Genomic DNA, 27,492 nt, shown 5'->3' with positions numbered 1-27,492 from the left:
ATCCATGGCAACCCACTTAGCTGGTTCCCTCCTCATCCCCACCTCCTGCATAATGGGAGAAAACCTGCGCAGCCTAGCTTATGTGTGGATTGTTTGAATCCTATGCAGCCACCAATATGAAAGTGTTAACACTCCAGTAAGGTTATTTCCATGACCGTAAACTTGCTAAGGCTTATAATTTGTGCTTCAGAATTCTGTTGTTGTTTATTTTCTTTGAAAAGCACTTAACATCGAAATGCTTCTTAAAGTGCTTCTTGTATTTTTGAATCCTGATCAGGAAGTAACACAGTTGTTTTTTAAAGAGGGCAAAACAAAAACCAGCTTCATGTCTGGGTGTAGATTGTTCAGTGGGAAGCCTGGTGTTGTTTTCAGGATCAAGTATATGTACCTAACAATGAAAGGGTCAAAGTGGGTTTGTTACAAATACCATCCTCTCTATATTATTTAATATTTGGAACTAATGACATGTATTTTACATTTTTTATTTTATGGCTAAATTTGATGCTTGTTTATAAGGAACTTAATGTAGGTTTTATTCTTCAAAGTAAATGAGATGCATCCCTTATATTTTTCTTCTCCCTTCATGACATAAGGAGTTATTTTTCTTCGAATGAACTTAAAATATCTCTCATGAATACTCCTATTTTTAACTGACTGATTCTCTTTTGAATTTTTTCAAGGTTCTGATGGATCCTCTTTAAAAAAAAAACAACCCTCTTTATAATAGAAATTTTTAAACAAGTGCAGATACAGAGAGTGACATAAGGAAGCCCCAGGGAGCCATTACTGGTTTCAGCAAGATGGTCGCCCTTTTTTGGTCCCTCCCCCATAGGCGACTGAGATACTATGTGGGCACCACTGAGGGTGAGAGGGCAAGCTCATGTGGACCTCCAGGTGTGGGTGTGGGAGTCATCAGGGTAGAGATGGTGGAATTGGGAGTCATCGGTGTAAAGATGGTGGATGTTCTGGGAGGGACTGGACACCTCGAGGGAGAAAGGAGTGAGCAGAGGGTACATATGGCACTGAGAAACACCTGGATTGCTGTGTCCAAGATGTTTTCAAGGAGGTGGTGGTAATCTATGGTATATGAAGGTGACATTCACAGAGACACTTAAAATTAGGTGATTAGGTGATTTAAGAAAACAAACGTATGGTTCCCAAGGGGTAAGGGGGTGGAGGGATAAACTGAGAGATCAGAATTGACATATACACACACTGTGTGTATGTAGTTGCTCAGTTGTGTCCGACTCTTTGTGACCCCATGGACCGTAGCCCGCCAGGCTTCTCTGTCCATGGACTTCTTCAGGCAAGAATACTGGAGTGGGTTGCTATGCCCTTCTCCAGAGGATCTTTCTGACCCAGGGATCAAACACTCATCTCCTGCATCACAAGCAGATTCTTTACTGTTTGAGCTACAGGGAAATAATATACACACTACTATATACAAAATAGATAACTAATAAGGACCTACTGTGTATAGCACCAGGAGCTCTATTTGACCCTCTGTGATGACCTATAGGGGAAAAGAATATAAGAAAAGAGTGGATATGTGTATAACTGATTCTCCTTGCTGTACACCTGAAATTAACACAACGTTGTAAATCAACTATATTCCAATAAAAATACAATAAAATTGAGTAATTTAAACTGCTTGGTTAAAGAGGCCCAATTTCTAAGCTGCTCAGCAGTGTGCTCATATACTGAGCAAACATGTTCTCTTTTATTTTGGCAACATAAATTTTTCTTGGCAGGTGGCCAGAAAAAGTGATGTTACTATTTCATCCCTTCTTTAAATATGTAGACAGTAAGTCTTGGTTGAACAGCTTTTCCTTTAATAGAACATTTGGACAAAAGGCCAAAATGTCACTGTTTTGAGGATGTATATTTTAAATCCATATGATTTATTTTGATATTTAAAAAAAACTTAAAAACAGTCCTCAGGCACCTGTTAGTAACTTGTTGACAGTTAGCCAACATTTGAGAAACAGAGAAGAGGCAGGAAAGAAATCTGGGAGATGGAGGCTGGAAGAGAGGGGAACCACTCTGCTTGTTTGGTATTCTGTCCTGAAGTTGCCACCCCAGAGCCACCTATCACTAGAAAAGTTGTCTTCTGGGACGAGACTGCCCCTGAGTCAGGAGAAGTGGGATCTCAGGGGGCTTGCATTTTGTATACGCTGTGTGCAAGCGGCAGAGCCTGGCATTCACCATTTGCGGTGCTTTGGCCTCACAGTTACAGCCTGTAGGTTGGGAGCCTCTTGTTCATGCCTCCCTCAGGGTTGAGGAGGGTGGCTCTCAGCTCACCTGGCACTGTTCAGGTTGGGACACATTGCTGGAGGTGGGGTGGTTCTGGATAATGAGCTCTTGGTACTCCGTTTGAGGGGCTTCAGTTTTGGGGGAATCCCAAATGCTAGAAGGAGAGTAGATTAAATACAGTGCACCGGGGGAACTGAGCCTGTCCTCATGGAGGAGGAGGTGGGATTTGAACCTGTACCTTTAAGCCTGGGGGCAGTATTGAGAAGTAAGAGAATGGATGTTTCAGGCTGGGAGAAGCCAGCATGAGCCGTGGTGTGGGTGAGGACCACAATTGTGTTTAAGGGGTGCTGTGTCCCAGGAGGTTTTGAGGATGGCATGCTTGGATCTCGGATAGGGTCTTTGTGAGAGTTCTTAAGGAGGAAGGGGTGCGTCACGCTCCTCCATCCTGGCTGTGCCAACTCTGCAGCTCTGTGCCTGAATTCAAGTTTGGCAGTAGCTTAGATGGCCTTGCAGGCTGGGAGCAGCCCATCTGGGTTCCCTGTTCATGCCCCCACCCTCCACTCTATCTTGGGAACCTTGAATAAGTTTCTGGAAGCAGATCATTTATCTGTAAAATAAGGATACCTCAGTAACCATTGTATATCCCCTTGGGTCTTTGGCACGCTTCCAGGCACGTGGACCAGTGTTACTGAGTCCAAGCTTGTACTGTTCACTACATGACAGGGCAGTCAATTGAGAGACAAGATGCTGAGGCAAAGGGTAGTGACTTTATATGGAAAGCCAGCAGACAGAGAAGTTGGTGGACTAGTGTCCCAGAGAATCATCTTACTCAAGTTAGAATTTGGGCTTCTTTCATAGTAAAAGGGGAGGGCGTGTAGTAGGTTATTGCAGACTTCTTGGTGTCACAATCCTTTGTTCTTGCAGCTGTCCACATAGGTGTCTTAAAGTTCATGATGCGCCTGTAAACCTTCAGCAAGACACATGTATTCTGTTCTGCAACTTTTGATCTTTGTATGAATAGAAAGTGTTATACCTTTAAGGGTCAGAGCTTTGAGAATGGGCTGTCTTGTATATTTCAGGCTATAGGCAACATTCTTTTTGTTGTGGTTTAGTTGCAAAGTTGTGTCTTACTCTTGGGCCTTGGGCACACTTCCAGGCAAATGGACCAGTGTTACTGAGTCCAAGCTCGTACTGTTCACTACATGACAATCACAATTCTGAGTGATTCAGGCAGTTATCTCAAAGCTGCTTCTTTAAGAGACTCCAAATGTTTAAGTAGGGAGTCCTGGAGCCTGAAGCATGGTACTTTATGCTCATTGGTGTCCCCTTCATTGTATCCAAGGGGAAATACTCTTTAAGGAAATTCGTCACTGGGAAACCTTCATACAAACAGCCAAGAAATTGAGACTTCCCAAGGCAATTTATTAAATTACTTAATTTAAACACAGTGAATGTCACTAGTATTAATGCAGTCCCAACTTGCAGCATGTTCAAACAATATTTATTTTGGGAGATTATATTTTTATTTTGGAGATAAATGTAAACAGATGTAAACTGGTTTTGCAAGAGTTGATAGAGATGCATGCAAACCCTACAATTCATGGGGGCAAGAATTACCAAATTTAATAGAATTGGGAAGAGAATTGGTTGATTTGAAAGTTTGTAGAGTAGCTTTTGCCTGGAGGAGAGCATGGCAACCCATTCCAGTATTCTTGCCTAGAGAATCCCAGTGGACCAAAGAGCCTGGTGGGCTGCAGTCTGTGGGGTTGCAAAAAGTCAGACATGACTGAGCGACTAAGCACAGCACAGAACAGAGTACCTTTTGAAGTGATATAGGTGAATCTCTGTGATGGTGGTAGATTGAATTTGGCTGCTCAGATGCTTAACATTAAAGTGATTGTCTTAAAAATCTAAAAGTTTTACTTTATGGTCATTTATTACAGTCCATGAAATTAAGTGGTGAGGAATGATATGATTTTGAAAGTCAGTCCAGAAACTTTGAGGAGAGTCAACTGTTGATTTTGTTAAATTAGCCTTTGAGTTTTTCATGTATTTTACCGCATAAAATGACAGTAATCTCTTTTCAGTGATAGGTGAAAATATTCTTTCTCAGTTGATTTCACCAGCTTTTCTCTATACATACTTGTAGACAGGAGCCCAGATTCTCTCCTCCCCTCCCCATCTCTGTCCACCTACTTTATATTAAGTAATGATAACTTAGTTTCCAGTCCAGTATTTTTATTAATTTTTAATTACCTTCTTCCCATCTTCCATCCCTTGGACCTGTGTTTGTTTACAGATTTGTTTACTTGTATGAGACAAATGTTTCCAGAGATTTTTTTTTTAATTAAAAATAATTTTAAAATACATTGGGTCATTGTTGCTACGTGTGGCCTTTCTCTAGCTGGGGTGAGCTGGGGCTCCTCTCTAGTTGCGTGCACGGGCTTCTCATTGTGGTGGCTTCTCTTGTTGCAGAGCACAAGCTCTAGGGCTTGTGGGCTCAATAGTTGTGGCGCTTGGGCTTAGTTGCTCCATCGCACATGGAATCTTCCTGGACTAGGGATCGAACCCATGTCCCCTGCCTTGGCAGGTGGATTCCTAATGGCTGGCACTCCAGGGAAGTCCTCCTGGGATTTTTAGGTGATGTCCTGCATTGAGATGACACCCAGTGATGTTGTCCTCATGGATGAAGCACGGAGGGGAAACCCGAGGATGATAGCTGTGAAGAAAAGTGGCCAGGCCTGACACACAGACAGTCAGGGGCCAGGGAGGGTCTCTGGGGGACCTGGAGATATAGGGCCTGTGTGTGAAATTACTCAACAATGCTTTGTGTGGAGCAAAAAGGTTAAAGAATAAAACTTTTATTTAGTCCTTGTTCCTTTACTGCCCCTCCCTGGTTATGTCCTTCTTGTCCTCAAGTTTTACTGTCGTCAGTTAGACACTAGAGAGACAGAAATGGAATGGCTCAGCTCCTGCTCTTAATACCCATGTGCCCTGTGAGGTGTATGAGACTCCTTCCCCACGAGGTGTGATAAGTCAGATAAATATGTATTTAGTGTTAAGACGCAAAGAGGAAGTAAGAAAACCACAGGTGGAGGGGGGGTGGACGGGAGGGGTGTAGGGTGCAGGGGTGTTTCTGTTCAGGGAAGGCGCCACAGGAGGTGGTGCTGGCCTTGTATTTTATGTTGATAGCCCAGAATTAAAGCTGTGAGAAGAAGACTTTGTCACTGATGGTGACTGTCAGTGCTGGCCTCCTCCCTGTGCTGACCTTGGGCGAGGCTCTGTGCCTTCCCGTGTCTTGGTTTCCTCTTCTCTACAGAAGAAGGTTGGAGTCCCTGAGCTTTAAGGCCCTGGAAAAGAAATCCTTATAGCTTCTGTGGGCAACAAACTCAGGACAGGGTCTGTGTGCGGAATGCATGTGCATGTTCTGGAGAGAGGGTACAGTTTGTGGCCAACATTGCTCTTCCACCATCCCCCCCCCCTTTTTTTTTTGATGCAGGCTGGTGTCCCTTCCTCACAGAGCCTGGGGAGCTGGGCTGCCAGCCGGCTGGGAGCTCACCTCTGGCAGGTGGCCGGTGGGAGGACCAGGCTGGAATCCCTGCTGTCTCTGGCTGTGGTGCCAGAGTGAAGGGAAGGGCGAGGAAAGCCAGCATTTTCTCTTTGTAAAAGCTCTTGAGAAAAGGGTTTGCCCAACAGATTTGTTAGACTAGGCCAGTGCAAGCACTGCCAGCCTCTCATTCCTCAATGTGAACTAACGCCTGGCACACAGGCGGCAGGGACTCCACCCGCAGCAGGGGCGGTGCCTGCCCAAGCGGACCAGGATCTCTGGGCACCTTCAACCAGGGACCTGCTCCCAGCTGGAGATTTTGCCTACATTATTCCTTTCTCATGCTTCTCAAAAAACTTGACCCCCTGGCTTTCTTTGGAACTACCTGCATATTCCCGGGTATCCACAAATGCAGTGACTTCACTTCCTAAGTCTTTTTTTTTTTTTAATTGTAGCTTTATTTGAGGATTCTTGAAATCTTCTGAGCAACAAGGTTGTGTGGTAGAAAGAGTAAGAGTTTAGACTTGGGGTCAGGGTCCAGGGTCCAAGTCCTGGTTCTACTCAGATTAGCTTTGTAACCTTAGGCTAATGGCTTCACCTTTTTGAGTTTGTGACGGTTAGTTGAGGATATTCTGACGTAAAAAACAGGCAAAGGGTGTGAAGACTGGGAAGTCCGGAAGAAGTAGAGCAATGACGAGGGGTCAGTTAAAACATGCAGAGGTTGTTTTTGTGTGAAGATTTAAAAGAAGGACAAGGTCCACAGTCAATGTGGAGAGCTCTGTGCTCTCCGGTGTTGTACAGTCTGGCTTTTTTTTTTTTTTGATGAGGAAGGACATGGAATAATTTGATTGTTCTCTTTGTAATTTTTTCAAAGGAAATAATAAGACAGTGGACAAAGACACACAGATGAGGTTGTTCATCAGATGTTTTTTATTTTTTCCAATTATAGGGAAAGTCAGAAACAACTCATGGGTTAGTGATTGGGTAGTAGTAGTGTTACTCCCTCAGTCGTGTCCTCTTTGCAATCCCATGGACTGTAGCCTGCCAGGCTCCTCTGTCCATGGGATTCTCCAGGCAAGAATACTGACTGGAGTGGGTTGCCATGTGCTCCTCCGGGGGATCTTCCTGACCCAGGGATAGAACCTGGATCTCCTGTGTTGCAGGCAGATTCTTTACCGTTTGAGCTACAGGGAAGACAGGCCAAATGCCTGTACTCTGTCAGAGGTACTTTAGAGATCTGTTGGTGGCTTAGTGGGTAAAGAATCTGCCTGCAGTGCAGGAGATGCAGTTTCAATCCCTGGGTTGGGAAGATCCCTTGAAGGAGGGCATGGCAACCCACTCAAGTATTCTTGCCTGGAGAATCCCATGGACACAGGAGCCTGGCAGGCTACAGTCCATAGGGTCACAAAGAGTCGGACATGACTGAAGCAACTGAGCATGCATGCATGATAGAAGGTGAGTCACTCAGATCATGCTGCGTTCCCTTGTCCAAGTCTGCTTTACAAAAATTAAATCTCTGAACACAATAGCCAGTTGTATTTGTAATGAACTTGGAGGTCAAATTTGGAGCTGTTCTTCATTTTTCCCTTATTTCATATTCCTGTGTGATTTAATCAGGTTTGTTTTGTTGTTTTTTTTTTAAATAGAGGGGCTGTGAAAGCACATTGTGGCTATCTCTCTGGCAGCAGCACTTGTTACTTAGATATAGGCATGGCACACGCCTATCCCATGGAGAGCCCTTGGGCTTATCTTCTTTCTCCAGTCACCTCAGAACCTATCAGGCCACACTGACTGCTGCTCTGCAAGCAGATACTCTGTAGCCCCATCCCGCCGCTTGCCTGCCCTGCTTCTCCTCACTTCTCTGAAATCTACCCTGTTTGAAGCTCCATTCAGGTCCTGCCTCATCCTCTGCTGTTGACAAATGTATTGTCACGTTTTATCAGTTCGCTGTACAGGACCCATGTTTTATACACTTTCCACCTAACTTAGACTCAAATAATGATGTTCATGTTGGAAATGACTTCAGGTTGGTGATACAGAGATCTCTAACTTGTTCCAGTTTTTAACTATTGTCTGTCAGCTCCTAGTCCACCCTTTGTTGTCTGATCTTTGAAAATGGATCAGAGCTCTTCAAATATTTTTCCTTTGCCTTCTCTCAAGTTGAGGGCTCTGAAGAGGATGTTGCAGGAGAAAGAGGTTTTCCTTCCTGCTTTCCAGAGTTTAGAACCAGGCTCCTACAGAGCCTGCTGGTTTTCCCGTGGGCTTGCAGGCTGCAGCTTTCCCCAATGTGTGCCCGCCTTGTTCTGTCTGCAGCTCTCGTGGCTGTGATAGACTGGGGAGCCTGAGCTCAACCCAGGTTGCTGCTTCTCCTCAGTCCCCACATGCATATACGCTGGGAGCCCGGTGGTCCTGACCATCTAGAGAGCTGGCCACGTGATGTTTGTCCTGAGCCGTGGCCCTGAGCACTTCCTGTCCAGGCCATGCATTGTCGTGCTAAGCTCCTGCAGAGGAAGGTCTCTGCAGCTCCTGGGTCCAGTGGTAGCTGGACTTCCTGTGTGGACATGACTCCCTCTGCACCCTTCTCCTCTCCGCCCACCCTCCCAGCAGTCTCCAAAGTTTGCTTCCTGTCTCCCTCCGCATGGGGACTCTTGTATTCCAGGCTTTGTGCCGGCACCCTAGAGGGTTATTCCTGCTTTTCTGGTGACTGGACTATCCTGGGCACCCAGGAACTGCCTCCTGTACCTTCTTCAACAAGATCCAAACCTTGCTTCCATGTTTGTCCTGTTTGGGGTACCTTTCATCTAGTATAGGGTACCCTTTAGAGTTCTATTCCATCTTTGTTGTTTAATCACTAAATCATGTCAGACTTTTTTGAAACCTTATGGACTATAGCCCATCAGGCTTCTCTGTCCATGGGATTCTCCAGGCAAGAATACTGGAGTAGATTGCCATGCCCTTTTCCAGGGGATCTTCCCATCCCGGGGATTGAATCCTCATCTTCTGCGTCTCCTGCTTTGGCAGGAGATTCGTTACCATTGAGCCACTAGGGAAGCCCTTTATAGTTCTCAATTATAATATTTTATAGTTCTGTCTTTATAGTTCCTCAATTATCATATTTTTAAACTTCCCCTGCTTGAATTATGATGTGGTTTCTGCCTCCTGGTTGGACCCAGACTGAAATACATCCCATGTAACCCAACTCAGCAAACAGACGGATGAGCCAGAGAGAAGTCTATGAATTTCTCTGAGGACTTGTTGAGAGCCTGCCAGACTATGCTGGTTTGTACATAGGTTCTAGAGCTTGACGTGGAAAAACTTCTCAAGCCATACCCATGTACAGGCTCTTAACAAGGACTTCCAAAACATATTAAGCTCCCCAGGAAGTGACTGCCTGCATTGCAACATTTCTTTTCTAATGGTTTCCTGCCTGGGTAAATAGGTGCCCCCAAGCTTTCAGTCTGTACCAGGGGCCTTTATTTATTTATTTTTTTTCCACTATGCATAGTTACAGAATTTTATTTCTTGTGATGAGAACTTTTGAGATTTATTCTCTTACGAATTTTCAAATATGCCATACAGAACTAACTATAGTGACCATATTGTAGCATATCCCTGTGACATTTACTGTATAACTGCAAGTTTGTACCTTTTGAGCCCCTTCACTCACCCATTTCACACCCCCTCCCTTGCTTGCCCAACCCCTGCCTCTGAGAACCACCAATCTGTATCTCTGAGCTCAGGACATTTGTTTGTTTTAGGTTTTGTTTTTAGATTCCACATATAAGTAAGATCATACCGTGTCTTTGTCTGACTTACTTCACTTAAGCACAATGTCCTCTGGTCCATCCAGGTTGTTGCAGATGTCAAGATCTCATTCTTTTTTATGGCTGAATAACATTCCATTGTATGTATGTATGTATGTGTATGTACCACATCTTTATCCACTCATCTGTTCTTGGACACTTAGGTTATTTCCATATCTTGGCTATTATACCCAGGGGCCTTTATTTAGACACGTTCACTTTGTCCCTCAGCTCTCATGGCCTTGGTGGAACTAGCAACTGCTGGAGGTCCACCCCCTATCAGAAAGGAGTGTGGAGGCCCCTTTCTTTGGGGCTGGAATGGAGGAGATTGCCTGGATGCTCTGCTAGGGGAGGGATGAAGCCTTCATAGATGCTCTGCTGGATCCCACATGCCTGCATTCCCGCTCAGGTGGGTGCAGGGCTGCCTGTGGGCCTGGGTGGGGCTTTCACCACAGTTTACCTCTTCAGATCTAGCCCCTACCCTCCCAGGTCTAATATGGACTCACTACTAATAGTCTTATTGCCTATAACTCTAGAAAAGCATTTACAGTTTTTCTACTCTACTACTTAAAAAAGTGAGAAAGGTTTCTCTAAATACATGAGTCATTGAGGAGCACACATGTATTTCCCCAGGATCATCTCTTTGGAGAAGGGGCATGTATATTTATTTAATCTAATTTCTACTGAAACAGCTATATTCAGTGAACTCAACCAGATGACCAAAATACCTGTTTGTTCAACAAATGCAGAATAACTCTCAGATGCTACAGCCTGGGGTAGTGGTGTTACAGGGTGAAGACCTTGACCACAGAGGGTGCCCTCATTCCTGGGTGCTTCAGGAGTGACACTTGACCGAATTGAGGAGTAGAAGAAACTCTTCAGGAAGGCTTGGCAGACCGAGGGCCCTCTGCGGACGGCAGAGGGAAACTGGGACTGTTTGGAAGAGACTGTTTGCTGTGGTCGGAGGGGAAAGTGTCGATAGTGTGGCAGTGGGGGATGCTGGCAGGAGGGGCTGCGGAGGAAGCACAGAGCATCATAAACGGACTAGAGGGCATGTGAGTGAGAAGATGGAGGGGTAAAGCTGGTGTTTAGGCTGGGGCATATCCTTGGGAAAAAGGTCTCACAGAAGAGGGGCAGAGGCCATGAGGCCCTGAGCTCTGGGAATGGAGGAGAGGTGTTTCAGAAGACAACACGGTTACACTTAGGCTGTGGGGAAGCAGTGCCGTGGTGGTGGTGGTGACCACACCGGGAGCAACAAGAGCAGGGATGTGTGTACAAGGGCTGAAGACTGAGCCGTTGGGGAACAGGGATATTTGGGAGCTGCCGGAAATAAGGCCTTGGGCTCATGCAGTCGCCAGCCGCAGAGCCTGATTGGGGTAGAGGAGAGCTGAGGAGGAGGAGGTGCCGGTGACGTTGTGGAGGTGGGAACACAGATGTGGAGAGCAAAGGAAGAAGCAGCTCACTGCTGTTGGGGAGTGCATGTGGGCAGTCGATCCATGGTGGATGCGGGACCCAGGAAGAGAGACCCCACACACATTGGATATCTGGACTTAGCTGGCTCAACTTGTGATCCTCGGTTTCTTGTTTTGCTGCTGTTGTTATTTATTTATTTTTGGCTGTGCTGGGTCTTCGTTGCTGTGTGAGCTTGTCTCTGGTTGTGGCAAGTGGGGCTACAGTTGCAGTAGCAGTTGCAGTTGCAGTGTGTGGGCTTCTCACTGCAGTGGCCTCTTGTTGCGGAGCACAGGCTCTAGGGTGCACAGGCTTCAGTAGTTGTGGCACACAAGCTTGAGCACTCCATGGAAAGTGGGATCTTCCTGGATCAGGGGTCGAACCTGTGTCTATCCTGCATTGGCTGATGGATTCTTTACCACTGAGCCACCAGGGAAGCCCTGTTTGTTTGCGTTTTTTTGGGAGGGGGTCCTCCTTTTGAAGTAACATTTAAGGTGATGAATAGAAGGGTTTCTAGAGGGAGAATATTTATAAAGAGGCAGTGAATGACAGAACTTGAGAATTGTGCTTAGTGTTTGGTGGAGGAACCAAATCCATGAAAGAAAAGTATTGAATGCCTATTGTACACTAGGCAACACCCTGGTGTGGCAGGTTATATCATCACTTCACAGGTGAGGAAACTGAGGCTCAGACAAGTCAAGTAACTTCTAGGTCACACAGCTAGTTCAGTTCAGTTCAGTTCAGTCGCTCAGTCGTGTCCGACTCTTTGCGACCCCATGAATTGCAGCACGCCAGGCCTCCCTGTCCATCACCAACTCCCGGAGTCTACCAAAACCCATGTCCATCGAGTCAGTGATACCATCCAACCATCTCATCCTCTGTCGTCCCCTTCTCCTCCCGCCCCCAATCCTACCCAGCATCAGGGTCTTTTCCAATGAGTCAACCCTTCGCATGAGGTGGCCAAAGTATTGGAGTTTCAGCTTCAACATCAGACCTTCCAATGAACACCCAGGATTGATCTCTTTTAGGATGGACTGATTGGATCTCCTTGCAGTCCAAGGGACTCTCAAGAGTCCTCTCCAACACCACAGTTCAAAAGCATCAATTCTGCGGCGCTCAGCTTTCTTCACCGTCCAACTCTCACATCCATACATGACCACTGGAAAAACCATAGCCTTGACTAGACGGACTTTTGTTGGCAAAGTAATGTCTCTGCTTTTAAATATGCTATCTAGGTTGGCCATAACCTTCCTTCCAAGGAGTAAGCATCTTTTAATTTCATGGCTGCAGTCACCATCAGCAGTGATTCTGGAGTAGTAGGTAGCATCACCAGAATTTAACTCTGGGTTGTCTGGCTCCAGGTTCCAGACTAATTTTCCAAAGTGCAGGTGGGTCTGGAACATACCTGTCCTCAAACATCTACCAGCTATGTTTTATAATGACACAATCTTATACACTGAAGATCTCGAACCCTTACCAGTTTTAGTAGAGGCAGGGGCATGATGGCCTCTGGGAAGGTTAATCCACATCATTGTTTATTAAATTTTCTTCTTTCTCCTTTTCTGAAAATCTGAACATGTTTATGTGAAGAATGATCTTAGTGATTGATTTTATTTTAAATGATAAGTACCATTTGAGACTTCCCTGGAGCTTCCCTGGTGGCTCAGACGGTAAAGAATCTGCCTGTAATGTGGAAGACCTGGGTTCGATCCCTGGGTTGGGAAAATCCCCTGGAGAAGAGCATGGCTATCCACTCCAGTTCTTTTGCCTGGAAAATTCCATGGGCAGTAGAGCCTGATGGGCTATGGTCTGTGGGGTCACAGAGTCGGACAAGACTGAGTGGCTAAATACACACCATTTGAGAAAATCAGCCACGTTGGGCTTTGGGGGAACTGTAATCAGTGGGGATCAGAGCATGTCCTGCAGACACTTAGATGTATAATGTCACCTGTGGGGACATACAGGTGAATAGATTCATCATACATACTTTTCCCTTTAAATTTTGAACATGAAGGTACTGCTGCTGACTTGTGAACCAAATTCCTTGAATTCAGTTGATCGTTGTTCTGACTTACCAGAAAATGTTAGACATATGTTCTCTTTAGGTGAGGTTGTTGAGGGCATCTTGGGACTCCCCAACTTCAGTCCTGACAAGGACTGCAGCCAGGCTTCTTGCTCCCATTAAGGAACAAGCTCTAGGTACGGTCCCCCTCTTCCGGTCCCACCAAGCTGCTGCACTCACACTGTTATCACTCAGCCATCTCCCCTGAGCACTGGAAGGTATTCTGTCTCCCCCAGAACCACTTAGCAGCAAGCTATCCTTCTCTCTATCTGAGCAGAACCTGGAAAGGTCTGACGAGGACCAAGCAACAGATGTTAGCAGCCTGGGAGGTAAGGATTTAGGAAAGCCACTCTGCCCGGCTTCTGGAGTGAGGACGGAGGAGGTTGGGCAGGCTGATTGACATCCAAGTCCCCTGTCTCTGTGTGATATGGCAGCAGGCTTGGGCTCTTGATCCTTGAAGGATTTGTGTGTCCTGTTTGGGCAGGAGAATGAGCAGGAAGCAGGATCCTCCCGAGACATGTAGGCGGCTAGCTCAAACTCTCGTGACTGAATCTTGGATTTCTAGCCTCCAAGCCTCAGTCTGACTGGATTGGGTGGCTGGTCATTTCATTTCATGATTACAAGAAAGTCCTGCCTTTCTTTTATCCTTAACTTTGGTTCTAGGGATGGGGGAGCATAGGCCCAGGTTTTGGATTTGGTCTCAGTGTGGTTGCTGGCTCTGTCCCTGACCAGCTATTGGTGACCATCTGCCTAACATACCTGAGCCCCTTGGGATGGGTGAGTGAGTCCCTGACTTAGAGTTTTCTGAGAATAAGTCCTTGTGGCTGGCGATGGCCACATTAAAATGTCTTTTGGCCAGCGCTTTGCTTTCAGAACTGGAGGGAACCTTTTAGAATCATCCTCTTTTGTGGTGCTAGTCTGGCATCCAGGAATGAAACATTGGGATTATTTAAACTGCATATAGGGGAATAAAATGACTATAGCATAATCATTCAGTAAGGGTTACTTACGATCCCACCCTACCTCCCGTATCTGACTTTGTCTGATGGTAGTTTTGAGGGTTCAAATGTATACATATAAAACTTAAACATTTTAAAATAATTTTTTAAGAAGATAAACCATTGAAAACCAGACCATCATCTTTTTAGTCCCTTTTGTCATAAGCCTGTGCTGCAGTGTTCGCCTGTATCATGGTTTAAAGCTCAAATAATGGAGCTGAACTGCTTAGGTTTGAATCCTGGTTCTGCCATCTGCCAGCTGTGTGACCTTGGACAAGTTCAATCACCTCTCTGAGTATCTGCCTCATAACATCACTGGTACCTGCCATATAGCCAGTGGTACCTAAGTATTTATTAAAATAAAGCTGATGTGTTCATATTTTACTATTATTTTTAAGAGTCCTCTCTAATACATGGCTTCAGGCAGAGAGCACGGACCCAGGGAAAGATGTGCAATGATCTAGGGGTGGATGTAGTGACAGAGCTTGTGCTGAACACTGCAGGGTCCAGTACAGGGTTGGAGTGTCTGGAACGGTGGGACCATGGCCCACGCTAGTGATGTGGGCTGCAGAAATGGGGACCTCGCATTAGGATTTGTGTGTGACGTGTTCCCCACCCCCACCCCAGCAGTCTGGATATGTGCAGTAGAGGATGTTGAAGGGAAAAGATGGTGCGGCAGCATTAAAGAATTAAATAACCTATAATCCTGCCACCCTGATTACACTGGTTTTGTTTTTATGTGGTGTTTTATCTGGATTTTCACATAGTTTAAGCATGGCATCTGTACTATTTTGTAATCCATCTTCAGCTAACATAAATTTGTGTGTGTGTCTCTACCTTTCTAAATATGTTAATTGCAAAATAAAGGAAAGTGGAAGTGAAAGTCTCTCGGTCGTGTTTGACTCTTTGTGACCCCATGGACTATATACAGTCTATGGAATTCTCCAGGCCAGAATACTGGATTGGGTAGCCTTCCCTTCTCCAGGGGATCTTCCCAACCCAGGGATCGAACCCAGATCTCCCACATTGCAGGCAGATTCTTTACCAGCTGAGCCACGAGGGAAGCAAAAAAGGAAGTTGTTGCCAAACAAAATCAACTGTAGTGTTTTAGACATTTCAAGACTGTTCAGTCTTTGTTGGGGAGGATTTACTCCCAAGTACAAGGTGAAAGCTAAGGTTGTTCTTTGTTTGCACATGGGATTTTCTGTTTCTGTTACTCACAGTAGAAATTCTGTGTATCTTCCCTAGCTGCAGGGTAGATTTTCTTACTCAAATTCTTTTTGAGCAGTGTAACTTCCTGCTCAAAAAAGGACGTGGAATTGGTTTTATGTCTATAACGGGAATATTTAGTCAGATATTCAGAGAGCTTTTTCCCACAGATATTTTTATGGAGGTCACTGCTTTTTCCTCCTTTCCATGAACTTTGGTTTGTTGTAACAGTCTAGTTCTCATGCAAGGGACTGTGCCTTGGTCACAAATGAAAGATGATGACATTTAAACTTGATAGAAATGTCAAATTGGAAATCTGGGTGGTTTTCCCACCCTTCCTTCTCAGGTTGGTTTGGAATAAATGCCCTTTAGAAATAGTGGTAAGAGTTGGCCCAAGCTCCACTTTGGGGAATTTAGGAAAGGAAGACTGACCCCTTGTCAGAAGCGGGCCCAGGCATTTCTAGGCTCCCATTTCCCTTTCTTTGGAAAGCCTTGGTAACCACCAAATGTACCATGATCCAGTACCTTGGGTCTTTTCAGTCATGAGCCAGCCCTTGAGACTTCACTGTTGAGCTGGACCAGGTTACAATACTGTGGCCATGCCTTATAGAAAAAGGAGGAGCTCCAAAGAGCCCTGGCTGGGAGCCAGAAGACTGTTTCATCTCAGCCTTATCACCTAACTCTGTAACATTTGTGTGTTCAGTTGTGAATGACTCTATGACCCCAGGTACAGCCTGCCAGGCTCCTCTGTTCATGGAATTTTTCAGGTAAGAATAAAGTGTTCTGCCATTTCCTTCTCCAGGGAATCTTCCCGACCCAGGGATCAAATCCACATCTCCTGCCTTGCAGGCGAATTCTTTACTACTGCACCACCTGGGAAGCCCTCATTTGCCCAGTTAACCCTCTCTGAGCTTCCATTTTACTCCCTGGTAAAGTGGTATCCTCTCAGCTTCCCTTAGGGAGCACAAATGAGAAATGGACAGGAAAATGCTCTGGAATCCTTGAATCAAGGACTGGAATCCTTGAAACAAGGGGAGGATGGTGTTCCTTTGAGAGCCACGAAGCCCTGTCTTGGCTGAGGGGATAGGGTGTCCTGCCTGCCTGATTCTTGGTCACAGATGGAAGAGCCTGAATTGCATCAGTGAAGCTGGAAACCTTGGCCAGGATCAGTATTCCTCAGAGTATTCCCCAAAGAAGTATTGGTACTTTCTGTGATAAGAAACTCCACATCACCACTTCATATGGTTCTGGTTGAATTGCAGGTATCCGTAGGTTGGGATGCATAACTGGCTTATGTATCTGGAGTCATATTATTCACCCTGAATCTTTTCCTAGGAAAATTAACTTAGAGGTTCACAGTCTGTGCAAAAAGTACTGTGCTTGTCTTCCTTCCTTAAGCTGTCCTCTTCTACTCTAGAAACTTCAGGAATATCCATATTCCTTTTCTGAGATGAAAATTTCTGCCAAGCCGTTAGCTGTTCATAGCATGTGCTGTTTTTCCTTCCAGATCTTCCTCATTGTAGTCTTTCTCTGTTCCCCCTCATACTTTTCCTTGTCCTCCTTTCAGCCTGTCCACGTGAAGGGCAAGACCTCCAGATCAGTGATACTGGGTCAAGTGCTACTTTAACTTTAGGAGAATTATCCTGATTTAGAGGAATGGTTTGTTTTTAGAAAGCGTATTGTCTGGAATCTGGAGATGAAAAAAAAAAGACAGAATGAGACCAACTTAAAACTATCCATGATTTATTTACTAATAGGATGACTGATTCTTTAACTGTATCAGGTACCCACACAGACACATTCATGCTCTCCTGTCCTTGCAAGTCAGTCCCATAGCAAAGAGGTTTAGGTTGCCAAAGATGTGCTGGACTAATACCTTCAGTTTGCTCGTAGGTGTGTTCAAATGCTCTTTGAAAGGAGCTGACCTAAGAAGGAGGGCATGGACCCTAGACTTAGTGTGGACATTTTGAATTATTCAGGTTGTATATGACTTGGGGCCCTTTGAAACTATAATTAAGGAGTAGGAAACACCTTGTGGGGTTTTTTTTTTTAAACCACTTTCTTTGGAGGAAGTTTAAGAAGGCCCTTGGTAGCTCAGTAGTGGGATTCTTGAGGGGTGGAGGGTGGGTAGTGGTTGAGAAGGGAGGGAAGAATGAGGTGATGGGACACTGCTTACCAGGTGAGCTGAGACCACACACATACCTTTATATCTGCCATGTTCTTTAGATGTGTAAAAGCTCTGGGGGAGTGAACGTATGACATAGGGACTGGCTTTATAAAAACATCTTTCACTTATATGTCCTTAGCCAAAACTATCCAGCAGTAATAAATACAAACAACTAGATTTTACTGGACAGATTTTAAGAGGTACAAAAAGTTTGTGAATCCCCATTGATCTCTTCTGGGATGTTCAATATAGTGATAACTTCACGGAATTCTCAGCATGACAGATACCTCTTCTACCGTGGGGCTATTTGTTAGAACGAGGGAATTTTTAAATCTTACAGTAAAAAGTAAATACTACTCTTGATTAGAATATATAATAAATAATAAATAAGTTACAAAGATGTAATGGACAGCACAGGGAATATAGTCAATATTTTATTATAACTTTGTATGTAGTATGATCTATAAAAACATCAAATCTCTATGCTGTATATCTGAAACCAATACGTTATAAGTCAACTATGCTTCAGTTAAAAAAAAAACAAACAAAATCCGGTGCTCCTCCAATAATACCAAACTTGTTTCCTTTACACCATTCTTTTCTTTTTTTTTTTTTTTTTACTAGTTTAGTTTTTAAGTTTTTGGTTTTGGTTGTGCTGGGTCTTTGTTGCTGTACACGGGCTTTTCTCTTGCTGTGCTAAGTGGGGGCTACTCTCCAGTGTGGCGTGTGGGCTTCTCATTGTGGTGGGTTCTCTTGTTGCGGAACATGGACTGTAGACCATGGGCCCAGTAGTTGTGGCATGTGGGCTTAGTTGCCCCATGACTTATGGAATCCTCCCGGGCCAGGGATCAAATCTGTGTTTCCTCTCATTGGCAGGCAGCCTCCCAACCACTGGACCATCAGGGAAGTCCTATGTCATTCTTTTTGAACTTCGACATTTCGTATTGAAATTTTAGAAGAATCAGTGTTTATTAATTGCAACCCGCCCGTGCCCCCCCCCCCCGAAACCCGCTTTGTTCTAGAGGTCAGAGAAGCGTGGCTACCATTTGACATGGTGGTCTTGAAACCCCATCACCTTGGTTAGGGTTCCAGCTCTGCCCTTAACACAGTTACTTCTTTTAATCTGTTTCCTCAAGTATAAAATGGGAATAAAAGTAACAGTATCTACTTCAGAGGTTCATTGTAACAGGATAATGCACTGGCACCTGAGAAGCAATCCTTCTTCAGGATTCTTTTCAAGGATGAGTTCTCAGCTGTAGAATTAACTAACCTGATAAGAAAATTCTTTACCCGGTGTTGCCATTCCACTTTTGAGGATTGTCTTTAATGTCAGACTTACCTAACTGGTTGTCCTTGGGTAGGTCACCCGTCTCAGCAGTGTTAATTCTGCAGTTACGGCACCGGCAGACTGTCTCATTACCCATTCTTTGTTGTGTTGCTCACAGCCTGAAATCTGTTCTTGGCCTTTGATGTTTCACCAAAACGTCATTTTCACTTCTCTTTTCCTTCTTGGTATAAATACCAGAGTTCTCAAGGATACAGTTTGAGTTTTGACAAATGTATACATGCATGAAACCATCATCTAGATTAAGATATACAAAGTACATATCTGTACCCCAGAAAGCCCCTCCTGACCCTGTCCATTCAAAACCCCCACCCCTATCACTTTCGGCTTTGTAGGGCCTAAATTAATTTGCCTTCTTGAACTAACATAAAGGGAGTTTGAGACCTGTCTTCTCCCTCACTATACTATTTTTGCTCTAGCAGTAGTTTTCCTTTTTATAGCTGGGGGTTGTTGCAGTGTATGAATGTACCACAGTTTCATAATCCATTCTTCTCTTGATGGCATTTGGGTTGGTCTCAGTTGTGGGCGATTCGGATGAAGCTGGTGTGTGTCTTTTTATCTCCCTGAACACTCGGTGTGGTTAGTGTCTCCTCTTAGCCCTGCAGCCTTGGGCAAGTGTCTTAATCTTTCTGCCTTGGTTTCTTCATCTGTGAAATGGTAGGTTGGGAAATAGTTCAAAGTTGTGGCCACCATTTTTTATTAAAAAAAAAGGAAATAGAATAAAATAGGTGACTATGGTGAATGACATGGAACTGCACATGCTGCAGCCCACATATAAAGTTATGTGTGTACAGGTGTGTACATAATAACATACAAATTGTATTTGTTATTTTGAATTGTGAGCACATCCGTTTGCAGCACACTAGTTTGTATATGTCCTTGTATAAGCAAGGAATTGAAGCACGTGTGAGTTGTCTAGTTAATGTGTTATCTCTGCCTTCAGGTGTCTAAAACAGCCACAGTGTTAAGGGTCACTTACTCACACCTCACTGTGGACCAGCCAGTACTTTAAAAGCTTACGAATAAAAGCTTATAGCCCTCGAAACTTTCCTATTCAGTTAAGTTCAGTTCAGTCGCTCAGTCGTGTCTGACTCTTTGCGACCCCTTGAACTGCAGCACGCCAAGCCTCCCTGTCCATCACCAACTCCCGGAGTCCACCCAAACCCGTGTCCATTGAGTCAGTGATGCCATCCAACCATCTCCTCCTCTGTTGTCCCCTTCTCCTTCTGCCCTCAATCTTTCCCAGCATCAGGGTCTTTTCAAATGAGTCAGCTCTTCGCATGAGGTGGCCAAAGTATTGGAGTTTCAGCTTCAACATCAGTCCTTCCAATGAACACCCAGAACTCATCTCCTTTAGGGTGGACTGGTTGGATCTCCTTGTAGTCCAAGGGACTCTCAAGAGTCTTCTCCAACACCACAGTTCAAAAGCATCAATTCTTCGGTGCTCAGCTTTCTTTATAGTCCAACTCTCACATCCATACATGACCACTGGAAAAACCATAGCCTTGACTAGACGGACCTTTGCTGACAAAGTAATGTCTCTCCTTTTTAATATGCTGTCTAGGTTGCTCATAACTTTCCTTCCAAGGAGTAAGCGTCTTTTAATTTCATGGCTGCAGTCACCATCTGCAGTGATTTTGGAACCCAGAAAAATAAAGTCAGCCACTGTTTCTCCATCTATTTGCCATGAAGTGATGGGACCAGATGCCATGATCTTAGTTTTCTGAATGTTGAGCTTTAAGCCAATTTTTTCACTCTCCTCTTTCACGTTCATCAAGAGGCTCTTTAGTTCTTCTTCACTTTCTGCCATAAGGGTGGTGTCATGTGCATATCTGAGGTTATTGATATTTCTCCTGGCAATCTTGATTCCAGCTTGTGCTTCCTCCAGCCCAGCATTTCTCATGATATACTCTGCATATAAGTTAAATAAGCAGGGTGACAATATACAGCCTTGACGTACTCCTTTTTCTATTTGGAACCAGTCTGTTGTTCCATGTCCCGTTCTAACTTTTGCTTCCTGAGTTAAGTGGATTATTATCACCATTTTATAAATGGAGAAGCCGCTGAGACATCAATTGTTATACAACTTGCCTGAGGTCACAGAGCTCAAATTGAGGATGGTAGAGCCATGATTTGAACCCAGGTACTGCAAGTCTTGAATCTGTGCTCTAAACCACTGTTCTGGGGGACCTGAAAGAGGCAAGTGACATGTGAGCAAATACAGTGAATAATAATCTAATCAGTACTTTGGTCCTCTCTTTTATTTCAGATATGAGAAATGAGTGTTGGACGTCGAAGAATAAAGTTGTTGGGAATCCTGATGATGGTAAATGTCTTCATTTATTTGATCGTGGAAGTCTCCAAAAGCAGTAGCCAAGAAAAAAATGGAAAGGGGGAAGTAATAATACCTAAAGAAAGGTTCTGGAAGATATCTGAGCCTCCTCGGGCATATTGGAACAAGGAACAAGAAAAGCTGAACAGGAGGTTCAATCCCATTTTGAACACGTTAACCAACCAGACGGGAGAAGCATACGGATTCTCCAATATAAGCCATCTGAATTACTGTGAACCTGACCTGAGGGTCATGTCAGTAGTTTCAGGTTTCGACAGTTTGCCAGACAGATTTAAAGATTTTCTGCTGTATTTGAGATGTCGAAATTATTCACTGCTTATAGACCAACCAGAAAAGTGTGCAAGGAAGCCCTTCTTATTGCTGGCAATTAAGTCGCTAACTTCACATTTCGATAGAAGGCAAGCGATTCGGGAATCTTGGGGCAAAGAAACCAATGTGGGGAACCAAACGGTGGTGCGAGTCTTCTTACTGGGCCAGACCCCTGCAGAGGACAACCATCCTGACCTTTCAGATATGTTGAAATTTGAGAGTGAGAAGCACCAAGACATTCTTTTGTGGAACTACAGAGATACATTCTTCAACTTGTCTCTGAAAGAAGTACTGTTTCTCAGGTGGGTGAGCACTTCCTGCCCAAATGCCGAGTTCGTGTTCAAGGGCGATGATGATGTTTTTGTGAACACCCATCACCTCCTGAATTACTTGAATAACTTATCCGGGAACAAAGCCAAAGATTTGTTTATTGGTGATGTGATTCATAATGCTGGACCTCATCGGGATAAGAAACTGAAGTACTACATCCCGGAAGTTGTTTACACTGGCGTCTACCCGCCTTATGCAGGAGGAGGTGGATTCCTCTACTCCGGCCACCTGGCCCTGAGACTGTACAATGTAACTGACCGGGTCCTTCTCTACCCCATCGATGATGTTTATACTGGAATGTGCCTTCAGAAACTCGGCCTCGCTCCAGAGAGACACAAAGGCTTCAGGACATTTGATATAGAAGAGAAAAGCAGGAGTAACATTTGTTCCTATGTAGATTTGATGTTGGTACATAGTAGAAAACCTCAAGAGATGATTGATATTTGGTCTCGATTGCAGAGTGCTCATTTAAAATGCTGAATTATGTGCAAACCACATTTTACATAGAAATGTATCTCAAATAGTTCCCACTTGTGTTCACTTCCATTAGAGGTCATTTCTATGTAAAACCATCAAAATTGCCTTTATAGGTCATATCCATTTGACGGCCTCTAAACCCTTCAGTGTGGTACTTCCTGAAGAGGGAAAGCAGAAGATGCTAATTTTTTATGTAGAATATGACAAAATGAATGATTCCCACCCTTCCTGTTAGCCAGTGGTCATTATTTTCTAACTGTCCCCCTCATCATCTGAAATCATGTTTCTAGAATTTGACCATATTTTTGTTTTGCCCTCATACGATGATCCTATTTCCCATTATAATGAGTAAATTATCAGTTTAGGTATTCATAAACCTATTGGCTACAGGGAAATTGTTCTATATGACTCAGTGGTTTTAGTGAAATGCAATTACATTTGTTTTCATGAAATTTAGATGAAGTTTTAGGAGAAGGCAATGGCACCCCACTGCAGTACTCTTGCCTGGAAAATCCCGTGGACGGAGGGGCCTAGTAGACTGCAGTCCATGGGGTCGCTAAGAGTTGGACACGACTGAGCAACTTCACTTTCCCTTTTCACTTTCATACATTGGAGAAGGAAATGGCAACCCATTCCAGTGTTCTTGCCTGGAGAATCCCAGGGATGGGGGAGCCTGGTGGGCTGCCGTCTATGGGGTCGCACAGAGTCGGACACGACTGAAGTGATTTAGCAGCAGCAGCAGATGAAGTTTTAAAATCATCTAGAAAAAAATGACTTTTGTCAGAATTGCCCTGCCACCCCAACAGTATTTCCTTGTGTTAACCTAATCAATCAGTTTTGCAAAATGGGCATCGCTGGGTGACATTTATCCAGTTTATCATGTTATGGTCTTATGATCATCATGAGAAAGCTTAACTATCTTGCATTTGGTCTCCTGGGTGGTATCATGATAGTTCTCTTTTTTAGTATTTGAAAATAATGAGTATGATTCCATAATCTTCAAACTGAAGATTAAATTGTCCCTGGCAACCATATTGTATCTATAATTTTTCATTGTGGGCCAGGAAAGCATATGTAACTTTTGAACTTTAAGTGAAAAGATTGAAATTGCAGACCTTTTCATGAATGGTTTGTCAGTTTAAAACTGCAGGATTTAATTCTTGCCATATGGTTACATGTTACTTATACAAAATTATTATCCTAAGTAGTGACTGCTTTCCTATTTCGGTGTAGAAGTGCCTGTGTTTTTATTTATTGTTCAGATCAAATACCAAACATTTTCTTAAATATATTTTGTGTAATATTTTATTTGTATACAGTGTTGATGACTTATTTAATTTTAGAGCATGGTATTTTAAATAGTAAAGTAACATGTTAAATAAAACTAATGGTTATTTTTGAATTTTAAAATCTGTTCTTTTAGGGGGGAATATAAACTAGAATTCTGCCAAACTGTTGCTTATATATACTATCTTGTAACATGCTTTCTTGAGATATTTTTGTGTTATAGAGGTGAAGATTCTTACAGATGTGATAGTGGGAAATGTAAAGAGATGAAAATAAAGTCACCATATTTTTAATTGTCATGTGTAACATGTCATCTATAATCTCTGTTTCCTGTATTTAATTACATTTTTCCCCAAAAGGCCTTTCCCAAAAAGGCCACTTTTTTCCCCCACAAACTATTGATTGCAGTAATAATATTGAACTATACCTTTTTGTCTTGTCTCCGTGGGTCATTTGTCTTTGCATTTAAAATTTTTAAAAGTGCTTCCCCGTGTATCATCTTTAGAGAGGAGTATGAGTACTTATTTATGCTTCCACTTCCTGATAGTATGAAGAATTTAACTAGGAAATGGAGCAGCATCTTAAAGATTGTATCATCCTAAGCCATATCCATTTTGGGGTTTGTGTGTTTCTGTGAAACAGAGATGTATGTTTCATTTCTGATGAAACAGAGCAGCCTTGACCGCTCGTTATTTTCCTGGACTTGTGTTGAGAAGAAACTGCTAATGTTCAATTAAAAACAAGTAGGCATTGGATGAAACTCAAAAAACAGAAGGCTTATTGTGAGAACGCATAGCACACTGTCCACTCCTACTGGGGATGTTGAGGCCATACATGTGAGTGGATATGAGGACACAGATACTCACTCAGTGTGGGGTTTGAAGACTTGTAAGTTTGGTCCTTCTCAAGGGCTCACATGCTGGCATTTGACCTCTCTGCTCCAGTGCTTGTGAGTAAAGGGTGGTGGCCAACACCACCACGTCAGGTTTAGAGAAGAAGAATGAAGCTCTCAGAACATTCATATGCAGTTGGTTCACAAATTGCTTGTGTCCATATATAAGTATGTGCTTCCTTGACCATATGTTCTCAAGTAGCAGATTTCTCTCCTGAGGAAGATGTCTTAATTTTTTTTTTCTTTTAGGAATTCTCCTTCGCTGAGATTTCAAGTCTGCAGAGAAAGAAGAGATGCAGCAGGTTTTGAAACATGTTTTGAAAACCACAGAGGGCCTTTGGTGAGCCTCCTCATCATATATAGCTTCGTTTGAATATCAGTCCTTGGTGCTGATGACATTTGGCGGGTGAGATGCTCTCCAGATCTTTATTTGGCCGAGGTTCTCATGCAGTCGTTACCTGAACCCACAACACAGGTCATTGACCTCATGGGATGACCCTTTTTCAGCAGAGGGATGCTAGATGTTGGGCTCACCATTGGTACTGGCTGATCCTAAACCCAGGAAGCCCTTTTGGTGCCCTTGAGATAGATTCTTACCTGAGTGTCCATCTCAGATGTAAGTGTCAGATCTAATTCATTTTTAGAGAAACATTCAGTAACTGAGGCCTCAATGGAAACTGGTATTTGAACCTTTTTCATGGTTATTCACAAGTCATGATGGTTTTGAGTTTGAAGGTCAAAAAGGCTAAATGAGCATTGCCAGAGTTTGAACTTTTCATCAACCCAACCAGGCTTTAAGAGGAAAAGGATGAAGGAGACCAGAATGGCTCGTTTCCATCCCTGACCCTGTTTCCTGTCTTGAGTTGGTTGAGGGGAGAATGGAAAAGAAGGGCAGGAAGTTTGAGTCACGCTTGAAGTTGAATCCAGAAATAAAGGCACCCAAAGTGTGACTACCTCCTACTTTTCTACCCCTGATTGGTATGGTCTGGAATGTCTGATATGTACTGGGTTATCTTGTTTTCTCTCAGATGCAGAAAGGAAGGCTGCCCTTACTAAAGTAAAGGATGGTTTATTTTCACTTTCAGGAAAGCTGAAATGAAGTCTTTATTTGAGCCAAAAGTTAACTTCTCTGTGATTTGCCTTAAGAAAAATGTCGAATGAAGTAAAAATTCTTGTTTAGACCAGGAAAATATATAGTTCATGTGCTGGACTGTGTAGAGTATAGGACACATTGATTTTTCCTTTATGTTAATTCTATATTGGCTTTACTTTTCTGATGCCTGGGTCATCTGCCAAATAACTTTGAAACTGAACTTTACCTAATTAGCATTAACAATAAATCTGAAAAATTAAAATATTTATCATGATGTATTAAGGTCTCAAAGTAATTTGCAAGGAACGTTTTTTCCCCCTTAATATTATCTCAGAAGGTAGAGGCCAAAAATTAGGCCCTTTTGTCTTTAAGGAGTCCCTAAAATCTTATTTGTTCACATTACATATGAAATTCCCTATATTAATTATAAGGTGCAGTACTATTTATACACCACTAAAAAACTCAATATGATTTGTATCAATTGTATGATATGCCTCTGTGGGAGGTGTTAACATGTGAAATACTACATTTTAGATAACTGACGTACCTCATTAGTGTGTGTGTGTGCCCTTAAATTGAAAGATGGAGCCTTGTTTAGGTTTATTTGAAAGGTGGAGCCCATTTGGGTTTATTTCTTGCTTCTCTCACTTTGATCTGTGTTTAGGAATTTTCACCCAAGCAATCATAGTAGCAGCTTCTGAGCTTTGGCAGTTGTTTTCTTCCTGTCCATTGTGCATTGTGAAAGGGGATGTATTGATGTGCTGAAGCAGCAGAAGTAGAGTTTTTAATTTGATTGTAATCCAAGGGCTTATTTCGAAGTCAGGGGCCAGGCGGTTGAACAATGCTGCTTGCAGCTTCCCAACAGCTGCCCTGTATCAGGGAAATGCTCTTTCATCTTACACAAGCAGTAATAGCAGACTGCACCAGGAGCTTGCATCCTCAGTGTCAGAGTGGCCTTGCTCATGACTCTCGAATCCTACCATCTTGTATAGAGCCCATCCCTAGCCTGTCTTCAACTGACACTTTCCATCTCATCATCTAAGTCCTCCCCCAGGATGGCTTCCCTGACCACTCTGTTGAAAGGTCATCAGTAACCCTGATCCTGGTACCAACTTCAACCACCTCTTCTTTTAAAATAATTTTATCAAAATGAAAAAAGTATTATCCTACTCTTGGTTGAGGCTCCTCCAGAAACAGATCTTATGAGGATTCTACCTCAAGTTGTTTAGGGAAGTGTAGGTGCATGGTTCATGGTGAAGTGATGTTGGGAAGGCAGACAGCCAATAGTAGTGTGTGTTAAGCCAACTGGCATCACAGAACTGGAATTCAGTCCCTGGGGCATCTCTAAAGAATAGTCCAGAAAGCTTGCCTCTGAAGGATCGCTTCTCAGGCTTGAGGGGTTTCAGCTAGTTTTTGGTGACAGCTCTGTTGAGACATTCAAGTGTACAATGATTTTGAGTAGGGTTGTGCTGTAACTATCAGCATGGTCCGTGATGGAAACAATTAGGTTTTCAGTGGTAACCATTGTATTAGTTAGCCCTTTATAGAATTTTTAAATTTTGGCTCTGTATTTTTTCTTTTCCTTAAATTTCCAAAACAGTATCTTGTTCTCTAATTACTTGTCTTTCTGTAGCCACCTGCTCTTTATGGATGCAATGACTTCTTATAAGAAAATAGACTTTTATTTTGGTAATGCATGGATTTTCTCAGGGCTTGATTATGAAGAGAATAGTAAAGTGATTACTTGCTGTTTTTATGAATGAAGAACTGAACTGACTTGTATAAGTTCCTTAGAAGGATGTCTTTTTGAGGGCTGTTCATCCAAAAGGCTACTTCCCTGCATTTGGAGTGAGGGTCTATAATGAGTATGTGTCCTGGTTTAGGCTGATGTCCTTTCAGGGACTGAGCAGGTGGGAAG

At 43.5% G+C, this 27,492-nt stretch overlaps 1 protein-coding gene across 2 annotated transcripts in view; it reads left to right on the top strand.

Annotated features, from left to right (window-relative positions):
• The window catches only part of B3GNT2 (UDP-GlcNAc:betaGal beta-1,3-N-acetylglucosaminyltransferase 2), a 60,816-nt gene extending 36,934 nt beyond the window's left edge, over positions 1 to 23,882 (top strand). For both annotated transcript variants that reach the window (XM_081588437.1, XM_081588438.1), the window contains exon 2: positions 21,103 to 23,882. In XM_081588437.1, the coding sequence (XP_081444563.1) occupies positions 21,112 to 22,305 (1,194 nt within the window). In that variant the 5' untranslated portion in view covers positions 21,103 to 21,111 and the 3' untranslated portion in view covers positions 22,306 to 23,882. The remainder of the gene's footprint in view (positions 1 to 21,102) is intronic.
• The last annotated feature ends 3,610 nt before the right edge of the window (positions 23,883 to 27,492 follow it).

The sequence above is a fragment of the Giraffa tippelskirchi genome, chromosome 4 (assembly GCF_054371585.1).
Source record: "Giraffa tippelskirchi isolate mGirTip1 chromosome 4, T2T-mGirTip1v1.2.pri, whole genome shotgun sequence".
Classification (NCBI taxonomy): Eukaryota; Metazoa; Chordata; class Mammalia; order Artiodactyla; family Giraffidae; genus Giraffa; species Giraffa tippelskirchi.
This window is presented reverse-complemented; position numbering and strand designations above follow the sequence as displayed.